The sequence below is a fragment of the Malaclemys terrapin genome, chromosome 6 (assembly GCF_027887155.1).
Source record: "Malaclemys terrapin pileata isolate rMalTer1 chromosome 6, rMalTer1.hap1, whole genome shotgun sequence".
NCBI classification, from domain to species: domain Eukaryota; kingdom Metazoa; phylum Chordata; order Testudines; family Emydidae; genus Malaclemys; species Malaclemys terrapin.
This window is the reverse complement of record NC_071510.1, coordinates 37,555,981-37,577,796: the sequence shown is the minus strand read 5'-3', so window position 1 is coordinate 37,577,796 and position 21,816 is coordinate 37,555,981. Positions and strand designations below refer to the sequence as shown.

General features: G+C 41.4%; 1 protein-coding gene across 1 annotated transcript; it reads right to left on the bottom strand.

The window, feature by feature from the left end:
• Nucleotides 1-1,375: 1,375 nt before the first annotated feature.
• LOC128839465 (uncharacterized) lies at nt 1,376-21,515 on the bottom strand. Its single transcript, XM_054032497.1, has 9 exons — nt 21,419-21,515; nt 20,265-20,357; nt 11,446-11,506; nt 10,788-10,894; nt 5,955-6,158; nt 5,321-5,487; nt 4,321-4,472; nt 3,472-3,551; nt 1,376-2,472 (listed from the first exon to the last, which is right to left on the bottom strand). The coding sequence occupies exons 1-9, from the start codon at nt 21,497-21,499 to the stop codon at nt 2,338-2,340; spliced, it is 1,080 nt and encodes a 359-aa protein (XP_053888472.1). The 5' UTR covers nt 21,500-21,515; the 3' UTR covers nt 1,376-2,337.
• Nucleotides 21,516-21,816: the final 301 nt, after the last annotated feature.

Genomic DNA, 21,816 nt, shown 5'->3' with positions numbered 1-21,816 from the left:
ACCGAGCACAACTGTCATACACTACACCAGACCCCTGAGGTCAGTGAAGTGCAAGGATTTCTTCCTCCTAGCATCTTCAGAGGTGTAATGAATTCTTTGATGAAGGCATGTTAAAAGATTTTAAAACACGAACGCCACATTAATGTGAAGTTCCATTTAATAGAGAGGCCAATGGATAAACCCCCCATCCAGAGGGCATGCAACATCATCAACCCCCAATCACTGCAAAATACCTTTTGGGAACTAGTGGTGCTTGTATGAAGAGGGGCAGGTTGTGAGGGGACAGAGTGGAGGAACCCCTGAGGGGGGGTAGCAGCAGCTCCAGCCACCGCTGCGGGGGGGGGGGGGGGGGCGTGGAGGGGAGAGGGGAAGCCCCAGGGCCAGCCATTGCTCCAGCCACCCTGGGACCACTGCTCAGGTGGTCCCCAGAGCCAGTCGCATCGGCTGCTGCTTGGGTAGTCTCCGGGGCCAGCTGCCCGGGCTGCCAGAGGAGGGGCCAGTGCGGTGAGGGTAGGGTCACTTCAGCAGTGGCTGGTGCAGCTGGCTGCAGGGCCATCCGAGTGACTGGCTGCAGAGCCGCTCGAGCAGCAGCCTGTGTGTCTGTCCCCAGGGCTGCCTGAGCAGCTGCTTCAGAAGTCAAGGAGGTCGCACAGAGCCCTACTAATGACCCAATATTACCTTTTGCTTAGCCGCCCTCTGAGCTGTGGAGTGTTCCCCAAAAAGAGTCAGTGGAAGCACAGAGCTCAGGAAAACACACTTCCTGGTGCAAGAGTAGGGCCTAGAATCCCTTGGCAGATCCAGGAACAGACTTTAGCCAGAAGAACATTCGGCCTGTTCCAAGATTTGAGATTTAGGCACGATATATGTACTTTAAACACACCCATCTCTCAGGAGAGTGTGGAAGAAAAACATATCGGACTTTAAAAAAAAAAAGTCTAATTATAAAATTGGACAGGGAGAAGAGATAATTATATTCCATTTTCCCATTTAAAAAAATAAACTAAGTGGAAAAAAGTCCACACCCAGAATCATATTTTCTATTGCAGGGTACCAGTCAGAGCTGTGTAAAATTAAAAAAGACACTTTGCCACTTGTCCTGAGTTCAGCAATTTTTGATGCAGTTTACTTTAAAAGAGAACTAATGGCCCAAAAAAAAAAAAAAAAGTCTTGCTACAGCTACAGTCTTCAGAGTAGAAGAAAAAGGGCTTGTTTTAGACCTACATTTACTCTTCAGACTGCAAGAACAAGAGACTCTTGATTTTTCTCTAGGTTGCAGCCTCCTCTCTCGGATCCAGTTATTCTAGTTAGAATCTAGGAGGAGCTGGCTAACTGGTGAAATGGGGTTTAACCCCTTCCCTGTCAGAAACTGCAAAGGCTCCTTTCACCCCAACACATACATATATTATATAAACACTACAGTAACATGATTTTTATAAACAGGCTTTATGCTACAGATTTAAATAATAAAGTTACAAAACTGAATCAAGGTTCTCTCCCTCTTATTACTCTGGAATATTACAGGCCAGGGGGAAAAGAGGACATTTAAAACAATAGAGAAATACATGCATATATATTAGTACTGGATAGCTATCTACCATGCCTGGCTTCATTTCCCAGTCATGCTGCACTCAGTCACATTTACACAGAAAGGAGCCAAAACCAACATGAATTTAAACTCAAATGGAACTATCAATATTTAGACAAACTTTTCTAAATACAAACATTTAAAATATTTTTATTTGTATGTCCAAAAATTGTTGGAAAGCAGTCAGAACTGTGGTTTTCTTTCACTAACAAAAATAATAAAGTGATGAACCATTTGTAAAACTCAATTTTCTTGTTTAGAGCTGACTGGAAATGTTTCATTGTACACAATTTCTTTAAAAACAAACAAATAGAAAATTGCAAACATTTTCTCTAGAGTTTCAACCAGCTTTAGTGTTGGTGGGAAAATTTCTATCATTTTGCTGAAGAGTGGACATTTATTTTTGCAAACAAGTCATTTTCTGACCAGCTCTATTCCTGTTAATGAAAGTAGGAATGTGACATACTTTAGGTCCTGATGCTGCGATGTGATCAGTGTGGGTGCATCCCTTTGATCCCTCACAGACCCTGTTAAGTTAATGGGGTTCTGGGGGGGCACAAGGGGTCCCATCCATCCAATTCCATTGCAGGTTCAGGCCAGATTTTTAAAAATTATATTAGAATGCTTCTAAACTTGGGGTCACAATTCCAAAAGCACCCAAGTGACTGAGGAACCAAGTCCCATTGAAAGCCAATGGGACTTAGGCTTCTGCATCATTTAAGTGCTTTTGAAAGTTTTGCCCACTCTGTCAATCAGTTTTCGCTCCAGGGCTCTTTCATAATGTGCTTCTCTGCTCCACCCTTTCCACACAACACCCCCTCATCTGTGATGGGGGTCTCTGCCCAAAGCTGGTACATCCCTTGCTGCTCCTTTGTTTCATCCACATCCTAAAAATATAAATATTATTAAACTAACCAATAAAAGTTTTACAGTTCATGTTCATCACTTGTCAGTGCAGCAACCCAACCAGGCACCAACGTGGAGCCAGTCCAATTCTAGAAGAATTAGCTTAGCTGTAGGATTGCAATATACATGCAACCCTGTGTGAGGCCTTGGGGGAAGGACTTAATGTAAATTAACAATAAATTGGTATAAGAAGTGGGACACCCCACTGGAGTAGTAACTGCTGAACTAGAGACTTAATAGTTAGTCCTTGTTTAATATTACAATGTCGTCTTTAAAGCCACCTCTGTATAATTTATGGGAGAGAGAAAATTCCTAATGAACAATATATTGTGGCTGACCTAGGATTCCAGGCAATGGGGCCTCTTTGACAGCTCTCTGCATTACCACAGGAAGGAATGACTTTTGTGAGGGAGCATTTTGCATCAGGTCATTTTCATCAGAGCAAACCCATTTCAGTCAGGCCTTGCTATATTTTGTATATAATCTACACTTTGTTTTAGAATGAAGTATAGTATAAACGGTACCTCATGCTATTATGAAATAGGCAGTCTGAACAACTGAAATTCTCAGACGTGTGTGTATAGAAGTCCTGCCATGGGTATCCAATGCTTAAAAGGCTGAATAACCACCAAGGAATATGAAAGATTCATAGGAGAAAAGTGAATAAGCGAGTATACACTGTAAACCCCAAAGGATAGATTACATGATTTGCATTATGGTGGTTTTTTTATTATAAATGTGCTTAGTGGTTGATGTTAGACTCTTCTTAAAAAGGGAAATAGATAAACATATGATATATTTGCCTAGATCTGTGTGTAGTTCTTACTGAGAACTCTGTTTTAGGGATAGGCACATGGCACATGAGGGCAGAGCATACAGTACAAAGCAAGTATCCAAACCCTTAATGGTAATCAGAGGAGGGTTATATATTTTCTTAATTTTTCCTGTCCTTTCATACCCAAAACATCTTAACACGTTACCTGTGATTTTCTGTTGAGTGTTTGCATGGCTTCATCTGGAAGGTGGCTTTTCTCATCAGCATACTTTTTTTGGTCAGAATCTGGTCAGGATTACAGCACAGTTACTATAGTACAGTATATACCTTTAGCAAATCAAAGCATATGGCCAGTGTTCAGCCAAGAGTTCTAAAATTCCCTCCCCTCCTCCTCGACCATATTGCTCAGCATAGGTGCAACATTTCACCCACATCCTGTTGCAGAATCAGGGAATAAGTGAGCTGAACATTTTGGGAGGAATGCCATTGTGGTACTTCTAAGCTGGCCTCATTAGTTTCTGTCCTTTGGAAGCAAAGGCAAGTTTCTGAATTCAAAGTGACACAAGACTTAAAGTCTTCCCATAGATAGTCTGAAATAGCAGCGCTAACAGAAGTGTGAATTTCCCCATCCATTCCCCCATTTACGGTATTAACTATCAAGTCAGATAATGATTTTGCAGCCTAATGATAATTTAAGGTTCCATCTCCCCTGTAAAAACTTCCATTTTTGAGGAACCTCATTACAATACTGTAGTGTCACAAACACATTTTGGTCTTAAAGCGTAGAAGACACAAACCAATGTTTTTACGATGTTCCCAGATTATGCTATAGCCTTGGGTTTTACAGGACGATTCAGGAACTGGGTTAAAATACATGTAACCTTGGCTGTTTCATGCTTCTAGTACCTTGCAGCATAATAAATCATAAGTGTCTTGTTATAACCAAAAATATGCTAAATGCCTTTGGCTTCACTGATAAACAGGTCATACAATCCCTAAAATTAATTGGCTCAGAACAGTTCAGTTCTTCTGAATTAAAAGTAAGCTTTCTCACCTATCAAGGTTAAATATGGACAATGTTTGCTAATCCAGTCTGGGATTTCCCCCTTTTGGATGCAATCCAATGCAATCTTCTCTGTTTCAGCATATTCTAATTCAGACTTTGCAGTCACAAGATTTCTGGAAAGCTTCACTGAAAACTGTTCCCTATAAATTATTCAGAAAGTCAAGAGGTCATTAGGAATGGTTTACTTCTTTGTTGTGTTTCTAATAGTCTGCACAGAGTGTACTGGAGGAAGGATTTTGGAAAAGAAGTGGCAGAAAAGTATTGGGAGGTTGTCGATTCCTTCCAGTTTATATTTCTCTGAATATATATATATATCATGAACTAGCTAAATAGGCTTATTTCAGCAATGTTTGCTCTTTGTATATTTTAGGTTCTATAAAATACCAGATGAAAACTATTCAAGCCAGCTACCAAGCTGTGAGTCTGTTTGCTGTATTTTTATTGCTGGTTCTTTGCTAAGCTCTCAGACCCACTTCTTTCATGAAACATCCAGGGAGACAGTCTCTACTTTTATTTTTCCATATTATGGATCTGAGAAATAAACACTCCCTAAGCAGGGGCTTGACATGAAAAATCCATAGACAAGAATGTCTGGTCTTGACCCCACAGACCATAAAAAAGGCCCCTAAATATGGATTTACAACACAATAAAGCATCCAATGAAACTATTGACATATCCACATTGGGTCTGCAAAACATATTTATAAAATATATGGTAATCATCTGATTCTTTCATGATATTGCATGGAATGTTATCAGTGTGAATTATGGTACGTATAGAGTATACATAATATACTGTAATACCTAAACATTCAGAGCAAGGGAAAGGACAGTTATCCTTAACATTGAATTACTCTGCTTTTGACAGTTTATAAAATATGACATAATACGTTCTATTTAAACTTCCTTTTTGTGTATCTTAGTATGAAAACAACCCAGTATTCTCTAAATTGTGTTTATGTCCTGCTTTACTAAATATCCCATATACCTTTTGTAATCCGTAGATTTATTTCCATAAATAACTTTATAGGACAGGATGTCAGCCTGCGCATTATTAAATTCTTCTTTCCGATCAGCCCTTTCAGCATCATTCTTCTCAATAAGCTGATTGATGCATTGTTGTGCCTCAGGTACATCACAATATATAGTGTGGACCTAGTATGGATTAAAAATTGGATTTTTTCATATTTCCCTTAATTCTGGAGCACTTATTTGCCATTTGCGTGGTTCAGATGCATTTTTTCTGCTCCTCCAGTGTGATTTTTTCCATGCAGTTGATCTCTCATTTGACAAAATTGGCAATGAAAATAATACCAATGAAAGCCTTTAACTGAATTCCTGATGCAATCAGTTTCTTTGGGAGTTACCATTTACCTCTGTATGGTGAATTTCAGTAGGGTTCAGGTGCCTTACTCCCTTGAAAATCCCAGCTGTAATCGTTATATAGAACATAAATTTACAAACACGCACATAAAATAAATGTATAAATCCTACATACAGTATAATATTTTTCTTATTTTAATCTATAAAAATCTTGAATAAATTCATATATTTTCTAGTCTTAGAAAACCCCATCTTAGAAAACTCAACAAATATTTTCCAGGGGTCTAATTAAGATTTACCTTGCTCACAAGAGTTTTTAGTAATGTTGTAACTGTGATTTGAGGTTTCATTGTTTCATTGTGTCCACTCTCGCTTTGTAGAAGTTCAGCTACCTCTCTCTCTCGTTTGTGTAAGGACTGCTTTGCCATTTCCAGCATGGCCTGTGTTTTCCACAGAAATTCTTTTTGCAGCAAATGTTCATGTTCCTCCACCTCGTCAACTACCTGAAATGTAACAAAGTATAAGTCACATTCATATTCTGGCCGGAACTAGGATCTGGCCCAATAGTTGCAGAATCTCCATGATTTTAAAGGAAGACATGGAGCAAAAATGGAAAAGAACAGAAGAGGTAGTTAGAAATAAGAAATGTTGGTTTTTATCATTGAGAACTTGGATTTGCAATTGAGAGGATCAAACTTCGAGAGATTTATGTACATAGCCTTATGCTGTCTAAAATTACAGAGCGGGCAAAATCAGTAATACTGGGGGAGATGGCTTGTACTTTAGAAATCACAGGGAGTAAATGTTTATAAAGCCATAATAATGGAAAATACAGAGTGATTTCCTTTAATTTCATAAACAAATAGCTTAGAAAAGCAGCCATTATGGAATTTATAAAAATGTCTGCATCTTTTATGCTTTATGTTATTCCACAATATAAGTGAGGCATCAAACTTTTAGTGATTAATAAAAAAAAAAAGATACAAAACCCAAAGCATACATAATCTAAAGAGAGCATAATGTAACTGAAAAATATGTGGAAGTACATGATTAGCAAGTTATAAATAAAGTAGGAATATAAAGTAAATTTGACAGTACTATCCTAAAAAGCTTTCTGCATTAAAAATCCCCATATGCCTACATTATGGAAATAGTTCAACTGGTATAAGAGACAGTTAAAACAAACATTCTGCAATTGAGTCAAGCATGAAAGGTTATAAATAAGTCTCAGTGTAGAGCTCAAATAATATTAAATTATGTTAATTTCTCATTAATTGTAAAGTAATAAATATACATGGACAAAAACTCCATCAATAACATGAATGAACAAGATCTTTAAGTTGCCCTAATCTTTTAGAACACCTCTGTATCTGTTATACGGCATTTTATAAAGTTGTAATTCACCTTATGACACTGCTAAATGAAGCTGAATTAATCTATTCTCTGCTAACTGTGCAATAGGCCATCTACATTCAAATGGAATTATCCTCAGAGATCACATGAATCAAGTATAAAGCACTGCAAAAAAAGTGAGTTTTTAAAAACTTTAATTAAAGGTAAAATTGTCAGAAAGACTTTAAATTGGGAATGAACATAATTTAAAAATAGTTAAATGTGGATAACTGAAAGGCTGAGGACTTTATAATGGTAAAAATCCTTTTATTCCTAGGTCATTGATTCACACCAACATGCTGGTCATACATGAAAGCAGCTACCTTTCATCCAGTGGCTTTTCAGAGGCCTATATAAATTGAGACTGTGGTAACAGTGCAATTCCTACTATATATTCACTGTACAATCTGTAATTTGCATTCTGTTGTCAGTCTTAGCAGATAGCAAGAATTGAATGGACCATAAAGATTGAACTACCCTTTCTTTCCTAAAAGGGGTCTTCAGGCCAGTGTTGGGGTGGATAGGAAGCTTGCCCTGCTAATACTTGTGCTGTAACTCTTCTGTGGATTTAGGGGACTTCAGTCTCCAAAGCCGAAAAGCCAGCCAGCACTGAATTCATTTTTTGAACTTCCTAGGAGGAGTGAGTTGCATTGCAGGAAGTACCCTCTCTGTGATATTGTACAGCAGAATATACAGTAAATGCAGTTATAGGTCTGACTGAAAAGCCCAATGTGATTTATAATAGAACATGCAAATATAAAAAAAAATCTTGTAAATATTCTCTCATCATTATGGTACTTTCCACAAAAGATTTGGAACTCAAAGCTGGTTCCATACACTGTAACTCTTGTACTTTGACAGTAGCATAGTATTTACCTCCTTCTCCACAAATCTATTTTCTACAGTTTTATGAACTAAATAAAGATTATGGCTTTTTGACATCTAGTATTTCATTAAATAACAATAAAATCTACATTAACTGAACATTAGGTTGCAAGGTTCAATCGCTCAAAAGTTAGGAAATCCGAGAATTAAGTTTGCGTATGCAACCTTTATTTACCCTCATACGTATATGCATTATGTCAGTCTTTAATTACGTGAGCACATGCTATTCTTTCCACATGACCCTGCCTCCTCATCCTCATTTTCCTCTCCTCTCTCCACCTCCCACTCATTCCACTGGCTCCCATTTCCAGTTCCCCTGCTCCCTCCCTCCTTGTCCAGTCTCAGCCTCCCACCTATGCCTATCCTCCCTGACACCCAGTCTCCCCCGCACCAAGTTCCGTGTCCTGATCAACTCCTTTGGCTGCCCTCCCTCTCCCCAGCTCTGACACTCTTCTCTACATTAGAATCAGGTTGAATCCTCCTCCATCCTGCCCAGGTGTCAGCAGCAGAACCATAGAGATCACAGGACAGAGTGTTTCCCTGTCAGTTCATTTCTGGTGCCTGACACCACAGTGACCCAGAGCAGCAACTGAAGGGCCTGTTCAGCCCCTGCAGCCCTGGAATGGTGCATGCACTGTCCAATATTTAGGAGCGGTGAAGTGATGGAGCATGCTCAGTGAAGACAGAATCTTCTGATAATTTAGCTGCCAAATCCTAACAAATCTGTATTGTGCATATGCAAAATGAAATTTTTCAAAGGCTTATCAGTGGGCCAAATTTGGGTGAATTTTCATGGGGAAGGCAAATGGCACATCCCTGACACCATTACCAAATTTCAATCCCTGCTCAGGGCACTAAACCTTCTCAATGAAACAGTTATAAGAAAATTTTTAACACAAGGAAAAATGTGTTTTTCCTCAATCTCATTTTCAGAGATGGCAGAACCATTTTGGCTGAAAATTTCCAAAAAAATGTCAACCTAAGGCCAGCAACTAGAGTTGAATATTTCAGCCCAAACAGTTAAAGTTTGGCAAAATTATAAACAACTGAAAAAGGAATCTTACAATGGGAAGTGTTAGGCAACCTTAATATAGACAATGCTACTCGCATCACATGAATAAACTTGTCCCATTATTATAGCTATTACAGTATTGGACACTAAAACCCCATATAAACATACTGCAACAATATTAGTGTAGTGCAGTGTTTGTACAGTACTTATTACTAGAAATGTGTGACTAGTTGGCAGTGAATAGTTTATCACATCAGTTTGGCCTCTTTTCTGCTCACTGAATATTCTTCAGCAGATTGTGAGTTGAACATATGCATTATTCAAAAGTATTCATTAATTTGTTTTTTCTTTTAAACTCAATGATGTACAGGTCATAATGGGAAGAAGGACTTGACTGTCATGTCCTTAAAGCGAGCAGTTCAGAGAGGGCATGTTTCAGTTTTCTACCTTGAAATGATGGGGTGCTGCTGGCCTACTCACATATGGACGCCCTACTCAAAGACATGCATCTGAGAAGCACCTTTACTCTAAATACTTGTTGAATACAGCTTGTTCTTCTCCATGCAAGGAGAAGAGCAGTTAGAACATAACAGGTTTCAACTAGCAAGCACCAGTGAGGAGCTAAGGCAGAAAAGAAGGTGACAGCCACATTTTCAGAGAAGTGGAATTTCTATAGCAACAATAACATTTCCAAAAATAAATTCTGCACCTATTTCAATAGTCATGGAACCACAACGTTCATGGAATCTAGATTACAGCTGTATTTCAATTAGTCCCCACCAATCTGTCATTCTCAAACTACACACATATTTGTATGATAACACAAGTGTAGTAAGATGAGGCCCTGAGACATAAACCCTTGGTATCAGAGGCCTGGTATGAAGCCTGAGGCCTGAACTGAAGTAATGTCAAGACATTGCTAACATAAAGCAAAGTTAGGCTGTGAGCCAGAGGCAGGCCCTGCTCACAGAAGGTGGCAAGAGGAAGGCTGCCAAAAGCACATATACACATGAAAGCACTAATAAAATGAACGTATGCCAGGACGGCACTAGAACAGCCTGGTACGAATACATCCCACACAGATAACAAGGAACATGCACACCCAGCCTAAAGATAGTATAAAAGGACAATATGATGGATAGACAATATGAAAGAACAATACAATGGATAGCCAATATGATGAATAGATAATATGAAAGTACAAGACGACAAATAGACAGTATGATGGATAGACTTATTTGTTCGAACCAATCTGTACAAGAAGAAAGGCAACACCCTAATGCATAGAGGTGCTGTACCGCAGTACATTCAATGATGCGTAACCTGTTTGTACCTGTGTATAAGAGTGCATCCCTGAGTGGACGTCTTTGTCTGGCCTAGGGGGCAGTGGCCACTGACTGAGCCGGTCCATTGCCAGGGAGCACATATGTACTAGCAGAACCATACATATCTAATCCAGGGAGCTAGAAACTGTGTTTCTCTTCGACAACAAACCTGGCCGGGTGCCTTCGTACCTTATCGGAGTCTGTGATCATTGGGGGTTCTCTCGGGGGTCTGCTGTGTCAGCTATCTGCACAGAGCTGGGGCAGCACACAGAGGGAACACACGCACGCAGCCGACTTATATCAACATTGAATAGAGCAGAGCACCACACCGTAGCCTCTGACGACATTCCCATACCAGCTGGACACCTTGTTTATTTCAACATTTACCAGACTGACTGCCTTTGAAACAGCTTGAACAATTGTAAAGATGATGTTATCAGAAAACCAATTACATTTTCATTCTTCCATTTTGTGTTCAATTGTTCTGCCATAGCCTCTAATACCCCTGAAACATCTACCTTTTCTGCTGTAACTAAGGATTTTTCCTGAGGAAAATCCATCTGTAAATTCACTATCTCTTGCACTTTTTCCATATTCAGTCTGATCCTCTGAAGTTCCTGCAGTGCTGAATTGGGGAGGAAAACAAGAAAGAAAAAATCATAAGCATTTGCAATACATTTCCTAATTAATAACTAATTGTAATCCTTTACTGCCAGGGTGGGGATCAGAATAAACCTTGATTTATAGGATAAAAGTTATTTTTATTCAAAAATATTTTGTTTGTTAATATATGAAATGCTCTCTAGAAAAAAAACACATTGTAATATGTATTTTTTATTTTTTTTACTTATTTTGAGACAAATATTATGGCTGGATTTTTAAAAGGTCAGCATAGTTGTATGACCCTTTCACATGTGTATCTTTCCATGATATAATAAGGATAATCATGCTTATCCTTGCATCAGGGAGGCATGCGTGGAATTCTCTACAACTTCAACTGCATTTATAGCCTGATCCAAAGCCCACTGCAGCCAATGGTAAGTCTCCTTGTTAACTTTGGATTAGGACATAATAGAGCTAATTAGAAGTGAGGCTACACTAAACATTGAGAATAAAGAACAGATTAAGTATATCTACCCCATCTAAGCAATCATGTGTCTGAAATATGAAACTTACTCAAAGAGTGCTGAGTATACAGATGATCTAGTTTTTGAGAGAAACTTTCTAGAATCCAAGTCTGCAAAACATGATAGGAATGCAATTAGGAACACCAGTTCTTCCCAATGAAATAATAAATAATAATCAGAGTAATAAATCAGAACTTAGTTTTGTTCAGGTAAACAGTATTACTATAAAGACTATAAAGCAATATTACTTCATTATAAATATCAACGGTTAGAAACAGAATACCAGAGCTACAATCAAGATCAATCAGTCTCTGCTGATTTTATCAGAACTTGCTCCCAAATGTCATTGATATAACTTTTCTGTAGCATCTGTCCTCATCAACAAAGTCACATTGTACAGTATCCTTTTTTATACAATAGTTGGGATACATGTATATTACAAATTATGGGCTTCTTTTGTTATTACTATTTGTAGTATTATAGCAGCACCCAGATTCTCCAAACAGGAATGGGGTCCCATTGTGTTAAGCACTGTACAATCATATAGTAGGACAAAGCCCCTGCCCCAAAATATCTTCAAACCCTTACTCACACAAGTAATCATGGAATCACTTCTTTTCTTGAAATATGATGTTACCTTTCTAGTCTTTTTATTTATGGTTGATTCTCACTGTGCATTGCTTACGGGCTGGTAGGTCTAGTTCTGATGTATTTTTATTCATCATGTATTAAATGTACATTAATTGTAGCTATCTATTTCATCCCTCTGAAGTTGCCCCGATTGATATGTACAGAAAAGGCACTTTTCAAGCACATTAGGTGTTGTGCCATTTTTAAAAATACTAATACTCATAAAAACCAAAGAAAATCAAACAACTTCTCCTATCCAGGAAGGAAAACAAAACCAAATTCTCCTCCATGCACAAACCCCAGCATTCAACACATCCTCCCTCCCCAAATACCTGGGGGTGAGGGCGTGGGGGAATGGGCTTTGCAGTGTGCCTGGAAGATTAACAGATATGGGCTATCTCAGACCAAGGTTGTGAGGGAATGAATTTCAGAGTTCAGGGCTCCTTAAAGGGAATGTTCTCTCCAGTAGCTTGCTGACTTTTAATTGAGAAGGATCCAGTTTGCATATCTCCCTGGCAGTAGGGTGACCAGATGTCCCGATTTTATAGGGACAGTCCTGATATTTGGGGCTTTTTCTTATATAGGTGCCTATTACCCCCCACCTCCTGTCCCAATTTTTCACACTTGCTATCTGGTCACTCTACCTGGCAGTGTTGCATGGCATTTAGGTCCCAAGCCATTTAGGGCTTATACAGCAAAAGCCACACTTTAAACTATCCACAAGAAGAGTTTTTGTAGTTACTTGATATAAAAAAAAATAGACCAAATATCTAATACCAAATTCTTATGAGGGAGACTGGTTAAGATGTCTGGTCTACTTATCTGAAAATTTGAATTCTTCTGAATAAATACTTATGTATAGCATGGCTAAACAGCTACCTGCTCCACTATGTAGCCACAACAGACTGTCATGTTTATTATGTCATGCACCAGACTGTACCAGATTATGTCCTGCACAAGTAGGCAGTACTGCCCGTAAGCACTTACTGATCAGTTCACCCCTCCACCTGGCATGGCTCTTTAAGAGATTAAAGGTCCAGTTATAGAAACACAGACCTGGGAGATATTGGGACAGAGGAAGCAGCCCCATGAGTAAGTTGAACTTGGGAGAAAACCCTGGTACTGTTTCTTTAGGGGTCCCAGGCCAGGAGCCTTGCAGACAGCAGGAGGCAAGGCTCTGCATCTCTCCCAGGAAGAGTTGGGAGAAGGGGACCAGCATAAATGCTGCCTCCTCCCTCATGGCAGGGCAGATGTCTGCAGACGCTGAAGGAAGTAATAAGATACTGGGGTGGAAGCTGGGTTAGCAGGGAGGAGACACCAGCAGGAGAAGGCTGCCAAACTCTCTGAGCCTGAAGACTAAGTGGGGCCAGCTGAGGGATAATAATTTAGGGTTACCATCTTTTAGTTTTTAAAAAGGAGGACACTCCATGGGGACCCGGCCCCGCCCCAACTCAGCCCCTTCCCCACCCTCAGCCCCGCCCCAACTCTGCCCCCTCCCCTGAACGCTCCGCCCGCTGCTCCTCCCCCTCCCCTGCTTCCCGCGAATCAAATGTTCGCGGGAAGCCTGAAACAGGGAGGCAGCAGGTAGGCTGGGGCGGGGTGCGGTGCGGCACAGTCCGGCCCTCCTGGCCGAGCGGCTCCCTTCGGCGGCTGGCCTGCCCAGGCCAAGAGGCTCTGGCCCCAGTGTCTCCCGCCCGGCTTGGCTCGGGCCCTGGGGCACTGGCTCCTGACCTGGCCCCGCGACCCCGGCTCCCGGCCCGGCCCCGCGGGCCTGGCCCCGTGACCCCGGCTCCCGGCCCGGCGACCCCGGCCCCCGGCCCAGCACTGTGACCCCGGCTCAGCACTGTGCTCCCGGCCCGGCCCCGTGACCCCGGCTCCCGGCCCCGCGACCCCGGCTCCTGGCCCGGCTCGGCACCGCGCCCCCGGCCCGGCGGGCCCAGCTCCTGGCCCAGCATTGTGACCCCGGCTCCCGGCCCCGCGGGCCCGGCCCCGCAACCCCAGCTTCCGGCCCGGTACTGCGACCCCGGCTCCTGGCCCGGCCCGGCTCCCAGCCCGGCACCGCGACCCCGGCTCGGCACCGCGCCCCCGTCTCCCGGCCCGGCCCCGCGACCCCGGCTCCTGGCCTGGTACTGCGACCCCGGCCTGGCCCCCGGCCCGGCACCGCGCGCCCGGCACCGCGACCCCGGCCCGGCCCCGCACCGCCGACCCCAGCCCCAGAGGTCCCGGCCGAGCACCGCCGAGCCCTCCCTCCCTCCCGATTTTCCCGGACATGTCCGGCTTTTGGGGATTTCCCCCCGGACGGGGATTTGAGCCCCCAAAAGCCGGACATGTCCAGGAAAATCCGGACGTATGGTAACCCTAAATAATTGCTTGAATTACCCAACTCCACAAAGAAGGCTGGGGCTGCTGCGATGAAGAGAGGCATAAAAACTGAACCCTGTGGGGGCTGGGGAGAGAGCTTAGAGGGCAGACCTCAGAGGAACCCTGAAAGCCAAAAGCACCTTTTGTTTATTTATTACAGATTCTTTTGTATGAGGTTTAGTAATACACTCCCCTTTAGGGTATGTTTATCATTGATCAAGTATGCCTGAAGTGAAATTATTGGCTTCCTGGAAAGGTAAACTGAGGCAGGGAGCACATGCAGTGTCACTCAGCCAGAGGTGCTACAGGGCAGGGAGGCCAATAGTAAAACACAGACATATTGGCCCAAATTTTCCCCTGTCTTAGGGCAGCTCCTGTGCTATGGTGCCACTGCAAAGCAGCCCTAAACATAGTGAGTAAACTCCTGACTCTGTTAAAGTCAATGGAGTTTTGCCATTGACTTCAGTGTGACCAGGATTTCACCCCATGTATCCAGCCACAAGCTACATCACTACCTCCCCATGGCTAGCACATAGGGTACAGAACAATGCTGGAGTTGACAATACTCTCTAGCTGCCAGTATGGCCCCAAGTGGCCATTGGCAGCTGGTGTAAATTTATAGCAGACTTCAGGTTGCTCTAATTAATAGCAAGGAATTAATCAGGTGCATATCCAGCCCAGGTTCAGGGAAGCATAAACACGGCTTAAAACAACATTTTCATCAGCTCCTTGGTCACAACTGCCTATCTGGGCTATTATCTCCAAAAGCGTATCACTGGATTATGACATTACAGCACAGCAGCTGCTGATTTCCTTGACAGTGTAAAAGCATTATCAATGCACTTCTGGGCATGATATGATAACACAATGAAACAAATTATCTGTGTTTGCTCAAAGGAATTCTGGACACTAGACAATGGGTGATATCCTGGCTCCATTGTAGTAAGTGACAAGACTCCAATTGACTTGAATGAAGTCAGGATTCCACTCAATATTTTATGCCACAATTCTGTTAAATAAAATTGTGGGTATTAAAATACCCCTACTTCCTCTGTGCGGTCGGATGACTCCTGTGTTTGTGGAGTCCTGAATATTTTCTGAAAACATCCAGAGAGCCATAATTACTAGTCATATTAAATTACTAAAATATTAATGCAACTTCCCTAAAAATACATATGAAAAAATTTCTATGCAGAACAAAACCAAAAGGTGGCAGTAGATCATTAACTAATCATTGATTCCTCAAACTACTTCTTGAAACATCTTGTGACATCTTACTATGGATGTTCAGTATTTTATAGACAGATACGGTAGAATTCAGTTCAATCATTTTTGTTGTTGTTAGCCAAATATCTACTAACTGTATCCACAAACTGTGAAATTCAAAATAAACTCATTGGCACAAGACAACACTAAGTCTTGGCAGCATTCCAAAAAGGACTGAGGCAGTTACCTGGATAATGGGAATATCCAGAGTTATAATAGCGTGGATTTAAAAATCAAACAAGACCATGGGTGAAATTCTGGCCCTATTGAAATCAATGGGAATTTCCCCACTGACTTCAGTGGGGGCTAGGCTTTCATCCCAGTAGGTTTGGAAAGGATACATGTCCTCAAGTTTCAGAGCATAATCCAGCCTGGAAACACTAGGAGCAGACTACAGGAATTGTGAGGAGTGCGGTGCACTCAAGTCATACACGGTGCCTATGCAAAGAGACAAGTGATCTGAAGAACAGGGGACACCTATGAGCCAGGAGACCCAACACCCAGAGAAAGCCTGCAAAGATAGAGCTAATCAGAAAACGGAGAGGCAAAGAGTCATCTGGAGGCCAACCCCACAGAAAGAGAGGAGGCTCTGCACAGAGATAGTTTGTTAGATTCAGAGGAAGGTGATAGGGACACAGAGGGGTCATTTCCAGTGTGGTCACATGTTAAGGAGGCCAAACTACCTCAAAGACTGTAACTGGCTGAGTCTGTGGTAAAGACAAGACTCCAACTCAGCTATGTGCTAGCAACCTTTGACTGAAGGGATATGGGGTGGGGCCCTGGGCATCAATTATTTGTTTTTAATGTTTATATTAAAATGTCTGTAAATTAGGGGAAATTTATCATGATCAGTGGAACTGCAGTTAGAGAGCCAATGTTTCCTGGAGGGAACAGGGAATGCGAAGAGTTAGGCTGGAAACAGCTGAGCCACATGGAAGGAGCATTGCACAGGCTTTAATAAAGTTCCACTTGTTCAACTTAACCTGCATTCAGCTTCACTCTTTGCTAATGAGACATGTTCCAGTCTGGAAATTCTTGTGTTTCAGTGTAAAATGTGAACAGAAGCAAAATCTCCCCCATGCAAAGAGAATGAGTCCTGTCACATAATTTAGTGACAGTTCATGCTGAGAAAGCCATAATTGTCTCTGAATGGGACACTAAGGCTAGGTCTACACTACCCACCTGAATCGGCGGGTAGAAATCGATCTCTTGGGGATTGAATTATCGCGTCTCATCGGGACGCGACAATCGATCCCCGAATCGATGCTCTTACTCCACCAGTGGAGGTGGGAGTAAGCGCCGTCGACGGGGAGCCGCGGAGGTCGATTTTGCCGCCGTCCTCACAGTGGGGTAAGTCGGCTCCGATACGTCGAATTCAGGTACGCTATTCGCGTAGCTGAATTTGCATATCTTAAATCGACCCCCCCCCCCCGTAGTGAAGACCTGCCCTAAGTACTTGTCTGCAGTAGGAATTTTGGGGGAAAAATTTCCCAACATTGGTAACAGCGCAGCTCCACCCATTGTAGAAATGGTGCAAGCACTAATTGTTAGAACTGTTTATACACACATTAGATTACTAGGTTTCAAAAATGCTCATGGCTGTGAGATCTGAGGCTACATCTACACTACGGGGGGGGGTCAATTTAAGATACGCAGATTCAGCTACGTGAATAGCGTAGCTGAATTCGACGTATCGCAGCCGACTTACCCCGCTGTAGGGACAGCGGCAAAATCGACCTCTGCGGCTTCCTGTCGACGGCGCTTACTCCCACCTCCGCTGGTGGAGTAAGAGCGTCGATTCGGGGATCAATTGTCGCGTCCCGATGGGACGCGATAAATCGATCCCCGAGAGGTCGATTTCTACCCGCCGATTCAGGCGGGTAGTGTAGACCTAGCCTTAGTCCACATAAGAACTCCTGCCACTACCACTACCAGTGGAGTTGCATCTGTGTCAGTAATAGTTGGTAGGTGTTTTTTTTTTTTTTGAGGGGGGGGGGGAAGTTTAGTGTATTAGAGATGGAACATTTCTACAAAATGAAATTTCATCTAAATGTTTCGTGGAGACATATCGGGTCAGGAAGTTTTGCAAGTGAGATTCTCTAAAGTGGTGCTTAAGTCACTGCTTATGGGATATGGAAGACCACGGTTCAAACCTTTGCTCTCCCTGAATCAGAGTGATCTAGGATGAAAACGGATAGTAAGGATTTGAACCTAGATCTCTCACATTCCAGGCTACATGCACCCATAAAACATTCCTGAATAAGAAAGCTCCAATAACAGGCAGTCTAACACGATTCTATTTTTACTGAAATGTTTGCTTTCATTCTGCGTTGGAACAAAGATTTTGAAACCTTGAAAGCTGTGGAAAAACAGAATAGTTTTTCTCCAGTCAGCTCTAGAAAGTATAATGCTCTTTATTTGCAGCCCAAGTGTAACTGAAAGTACTCCCTTTTTATGTGTGCTTCTGCAATTAAACAAAACCAAAGAAAGCTAAGCCTCATTATTCTCTCTTACACCTGTTTTTCACTGATCCAGACAACCTTGATATTCACTGATCAATATTAGTGTTATTCAAAGACATAAATGGAAATGCAGTTAATTTTTTTTTATTTAAAACTATCATAATTTAGGGAATGCCATTATGACAATGGGCTCTTGTCAAATCTGATGACATGGGAAAAATGAAATTAAGGACCATTGATTACTAACATTTGAGATAAATGTTTCTTTCGTTGCTTTGTATGTCAGCCAATGCTTCCATGCTGTGGAACACTGTAGTAATAATAATTTGGTATATAGATGTCTGAATATCCCTTTAAACATGTAGTTGCTCACTCTGCTTATAAAATTTCAATAATTACTCAAGAACTTTCCCCCCGCAGACCTGAAAGTCTTGGAACAAGCCATTACTCTGCATACTTTAGTAAGGGCCAAATTGTGAAATCCTCACCCCTGGTGATTTGTACTTTACTTCACAAGTCCTATTGAAGTTAATGAGACTTCTTGTCAATAAGGTACTACTCAGTGTGAATAAATGCATCACGATGTGGTTGTGAATGTTTTCATATGCTTCCATGATAAGTTGTGTTTTGGGCCTTTTTTTTAATCTACAGTCATAGTTATTATTTTGGGATTATAAAGGGTATTTGAGGAAATACTGTCCCTTTAATGTCTTTATATGAAATATTAGTACTGGTACATTTCAAAATCTACTTTAAAACACAGAAAATTATAAAACAAAACACATTTTAGAAAAGAGCTTCTGCTCTTGGCTACCTAGATGTAAATTTGGTGTAACCGAGAGCAGAATCTGTCACTGAGTATAATACATAGTAACATTCTGTCCTTTTCCTACAGAGCACAAGTAAATTCAGAACTAAGACTGAAACTCCCACAGTTACAGCTGTCCTCAAAAGGCACGTGCTATTTGTGAATCAAAATGTACCTTCGCATTTATAAAGGAGTAATTTGAAATAAATGGATTTACACTGGTGTAAGTGCAAGAAGAATCAGGCCCATATACAGCATGCATTTTCAGTAGGGTGCTCAGAGAATATGTGAAAATGCGGGCCACCCCATTAAAGACGATTTACATAAATCCCATGCTCTATTTTGAAAATAAACCTGTTGGTGGCGCTTACTCTGTTCACAGTTGCACTGGTGTAAATAGGGGCTGACTCCATTGAAGTCAATGCATTTATCTCAGTGTATAATTGGCGTGAAGGAAAAGAACCAGGCCCAGTGCTGTATCATAACCTTTTGATACACTGTAATGCATTGTATTATGTTCCGAGGCTGTTGTCCTTCTAAACAAAATCTCCCAAGAACAGAATGTAATGGAGTTGTTTCAGTCTTTCAAAATACTGTGTGACTGAAGTACTTTTATTTCTTGCAAACAAAGAACAATCTGATGATGACTCAGTGCAGAACAAAGTTTTAGAAAATCAAAATGAGATGGATAATCACCTATGTCCAAGTGATGCTTGGCACAATTGAGGAGGGGTAGGAATAAAAGCATCTTTCTGCCACTTTTGTGGCTGCCCAATCCTGGCAGCTGCTAGATTTCCAGGCTCTTGGTGTAACTTGGAACACCCTCAGGGCTTCTCTAAATTATGTCCAGCTGTCCACAGACCCAAGGGGTTGTTCCATCAATGAGAGATTGTCCAAGCTCAGGGATGCTACAACACCTTTTCCCTGGGAACCCCCTCACCCCAAGTTGTAGGAATCCTTAGCTGGGCAGGTTTGGCAGGTTTCTGGATGCTTTGCCCCACTAGAGCAGTCCTGATCAAGTGCAATGGGCATGAAGGATCTGGTCCAATTTGTTTAATAAAAGTTATTTTTGTTAATTTAAGGGCAATTATTGGATAAAAGTCAACATGTTTTGTGGTTTCTTATCTCTCCTGAGCAAGGGAATAGTATGGCTTTATAACCAGATACAAGAAAAAGGAAATAATATAAGTAAAGGTATGGAATTTGCAAAAGTACCTAAAAGACTTAGGTGCATAGGCTGTTTCGAAAGCCAATGAGACTCATGTTCCTGCAAGTCACTTAGGCTCTTTTGAACATCCCACCCAAAAACTTGAAATAAGAAAAAAAATTTGTTTCAGTTACCTTTTCTTCTGCCCATTTCTCATTTTGTTGCTTTATCTGGTAAAGAAGATCTTTATTTTCTTGGCTCAGTTGCCCGTTTTTCTCCCTCAGACTCTGGATGCATTGGAATAGGACAATAAGGTAGAAAGTCAAACCTTTTGTAACAGATCTTCATTTTGTAAAACAGACATTCATTTATTCCTATCCATATATTTCAATGAAATGTAAAATGTAGTGCAGACTCCTAACCTCTGTGGATCAGCCACACAGGGGGACACAGGCACCCTTGCAAATTTGCTATAAACACACATAAAATGGACAGATTACTCTGAAGATACACCCTGCTTACCTAAAGCAAATATTGTACATGCATGAACTTATTTCTTAATGGGAGAGAAGAGACAACGCGATTAACCATGGCTATCTATCTACTACCAACAGGAATTATACAACTTATATTAGCTGAATATCTTGGTAAGTTAGGTCTTTCTTAATAATATTAATGAAAAACGATACCTATTACCAGGTGTGTAGTTGATAAGATGTGCAATTGTGGCTAGCATGGGAGAACCATGCTCAGGGAGTCCATCCCTTAAATTGGGGTGAAGATAAGCTCAGGTATGAACAAAGCCTTGGAAAATGTACAATATAAAGAACAATCCTGCTCTGGCAGGGGGATGGCCACAATGTTATGCTAGGTCTTCTCCATCACTACATTTCATGACTTGATTATTTCCATTTGATTTCCCTTCCCCTGAGAAGAACTGATGACCTAGTTTGGGAATCAGCTCCTTCCTGGTTCTGCTCCACCATGTGGGAAGCTGCTTTCCAAGCAGCTTTGTGGCTCCTAAGTTGGAGCAGATCTTATGAAGTGACAGCAATCAAGACTGCATATTTAGGACAGAGTGAAAAATAAAACTGAAGGGTGAAATCCTCACTTGGCATAAATCAGAATAGATGCATTGACATCAAATCTATGATCCTTTAGACCACCTGAGGATTAGGCTCTGAATAGCATGATTTTCTGCAATGAAAATGTAAAAAAATACGTGAAAGTATTTTGAATAAATGTCTATGAAGTTCCATGTGCTTCACTTTACAGTTGTGTCACAAACTGCCCAGTGAGCATATCTGCAATTTTCATCCCTGTGATGAAGTTTGAAGTTCTCAGTTACCTTAGTTGTATTTTGCCATTGCTTATTTTTCTTGTCTACCAACTCTTGGTAGGCTTCTAACTGGGCTTTCAGGATCTTCATTTTTCCACTGTGATGATTCTTTAGAACGATTATGGCCTGCTCCTATACAAAAAAGGTTGATGAGAAAAATAAAAAAAGCTGGCCTCAAAAAGCAACCGAAAAAGAAAATCCTAAATTTTCCAAAAGTTTCATTAAAAAAAAAAAACCCTTGGCTCCCTATTCTCATCTCTCTGTCACCCATCAGCTTTCCCTGTGCATCATACTGACTTCTGTATGTATCTTTGGATACCATCATTGGGATAAAACCTTTGAACAAGTGCTTCAGGTCTGGTGCCTTTTGTTCCTTTCTCCCTCTCAGCAGCTATCAGAAGTATATT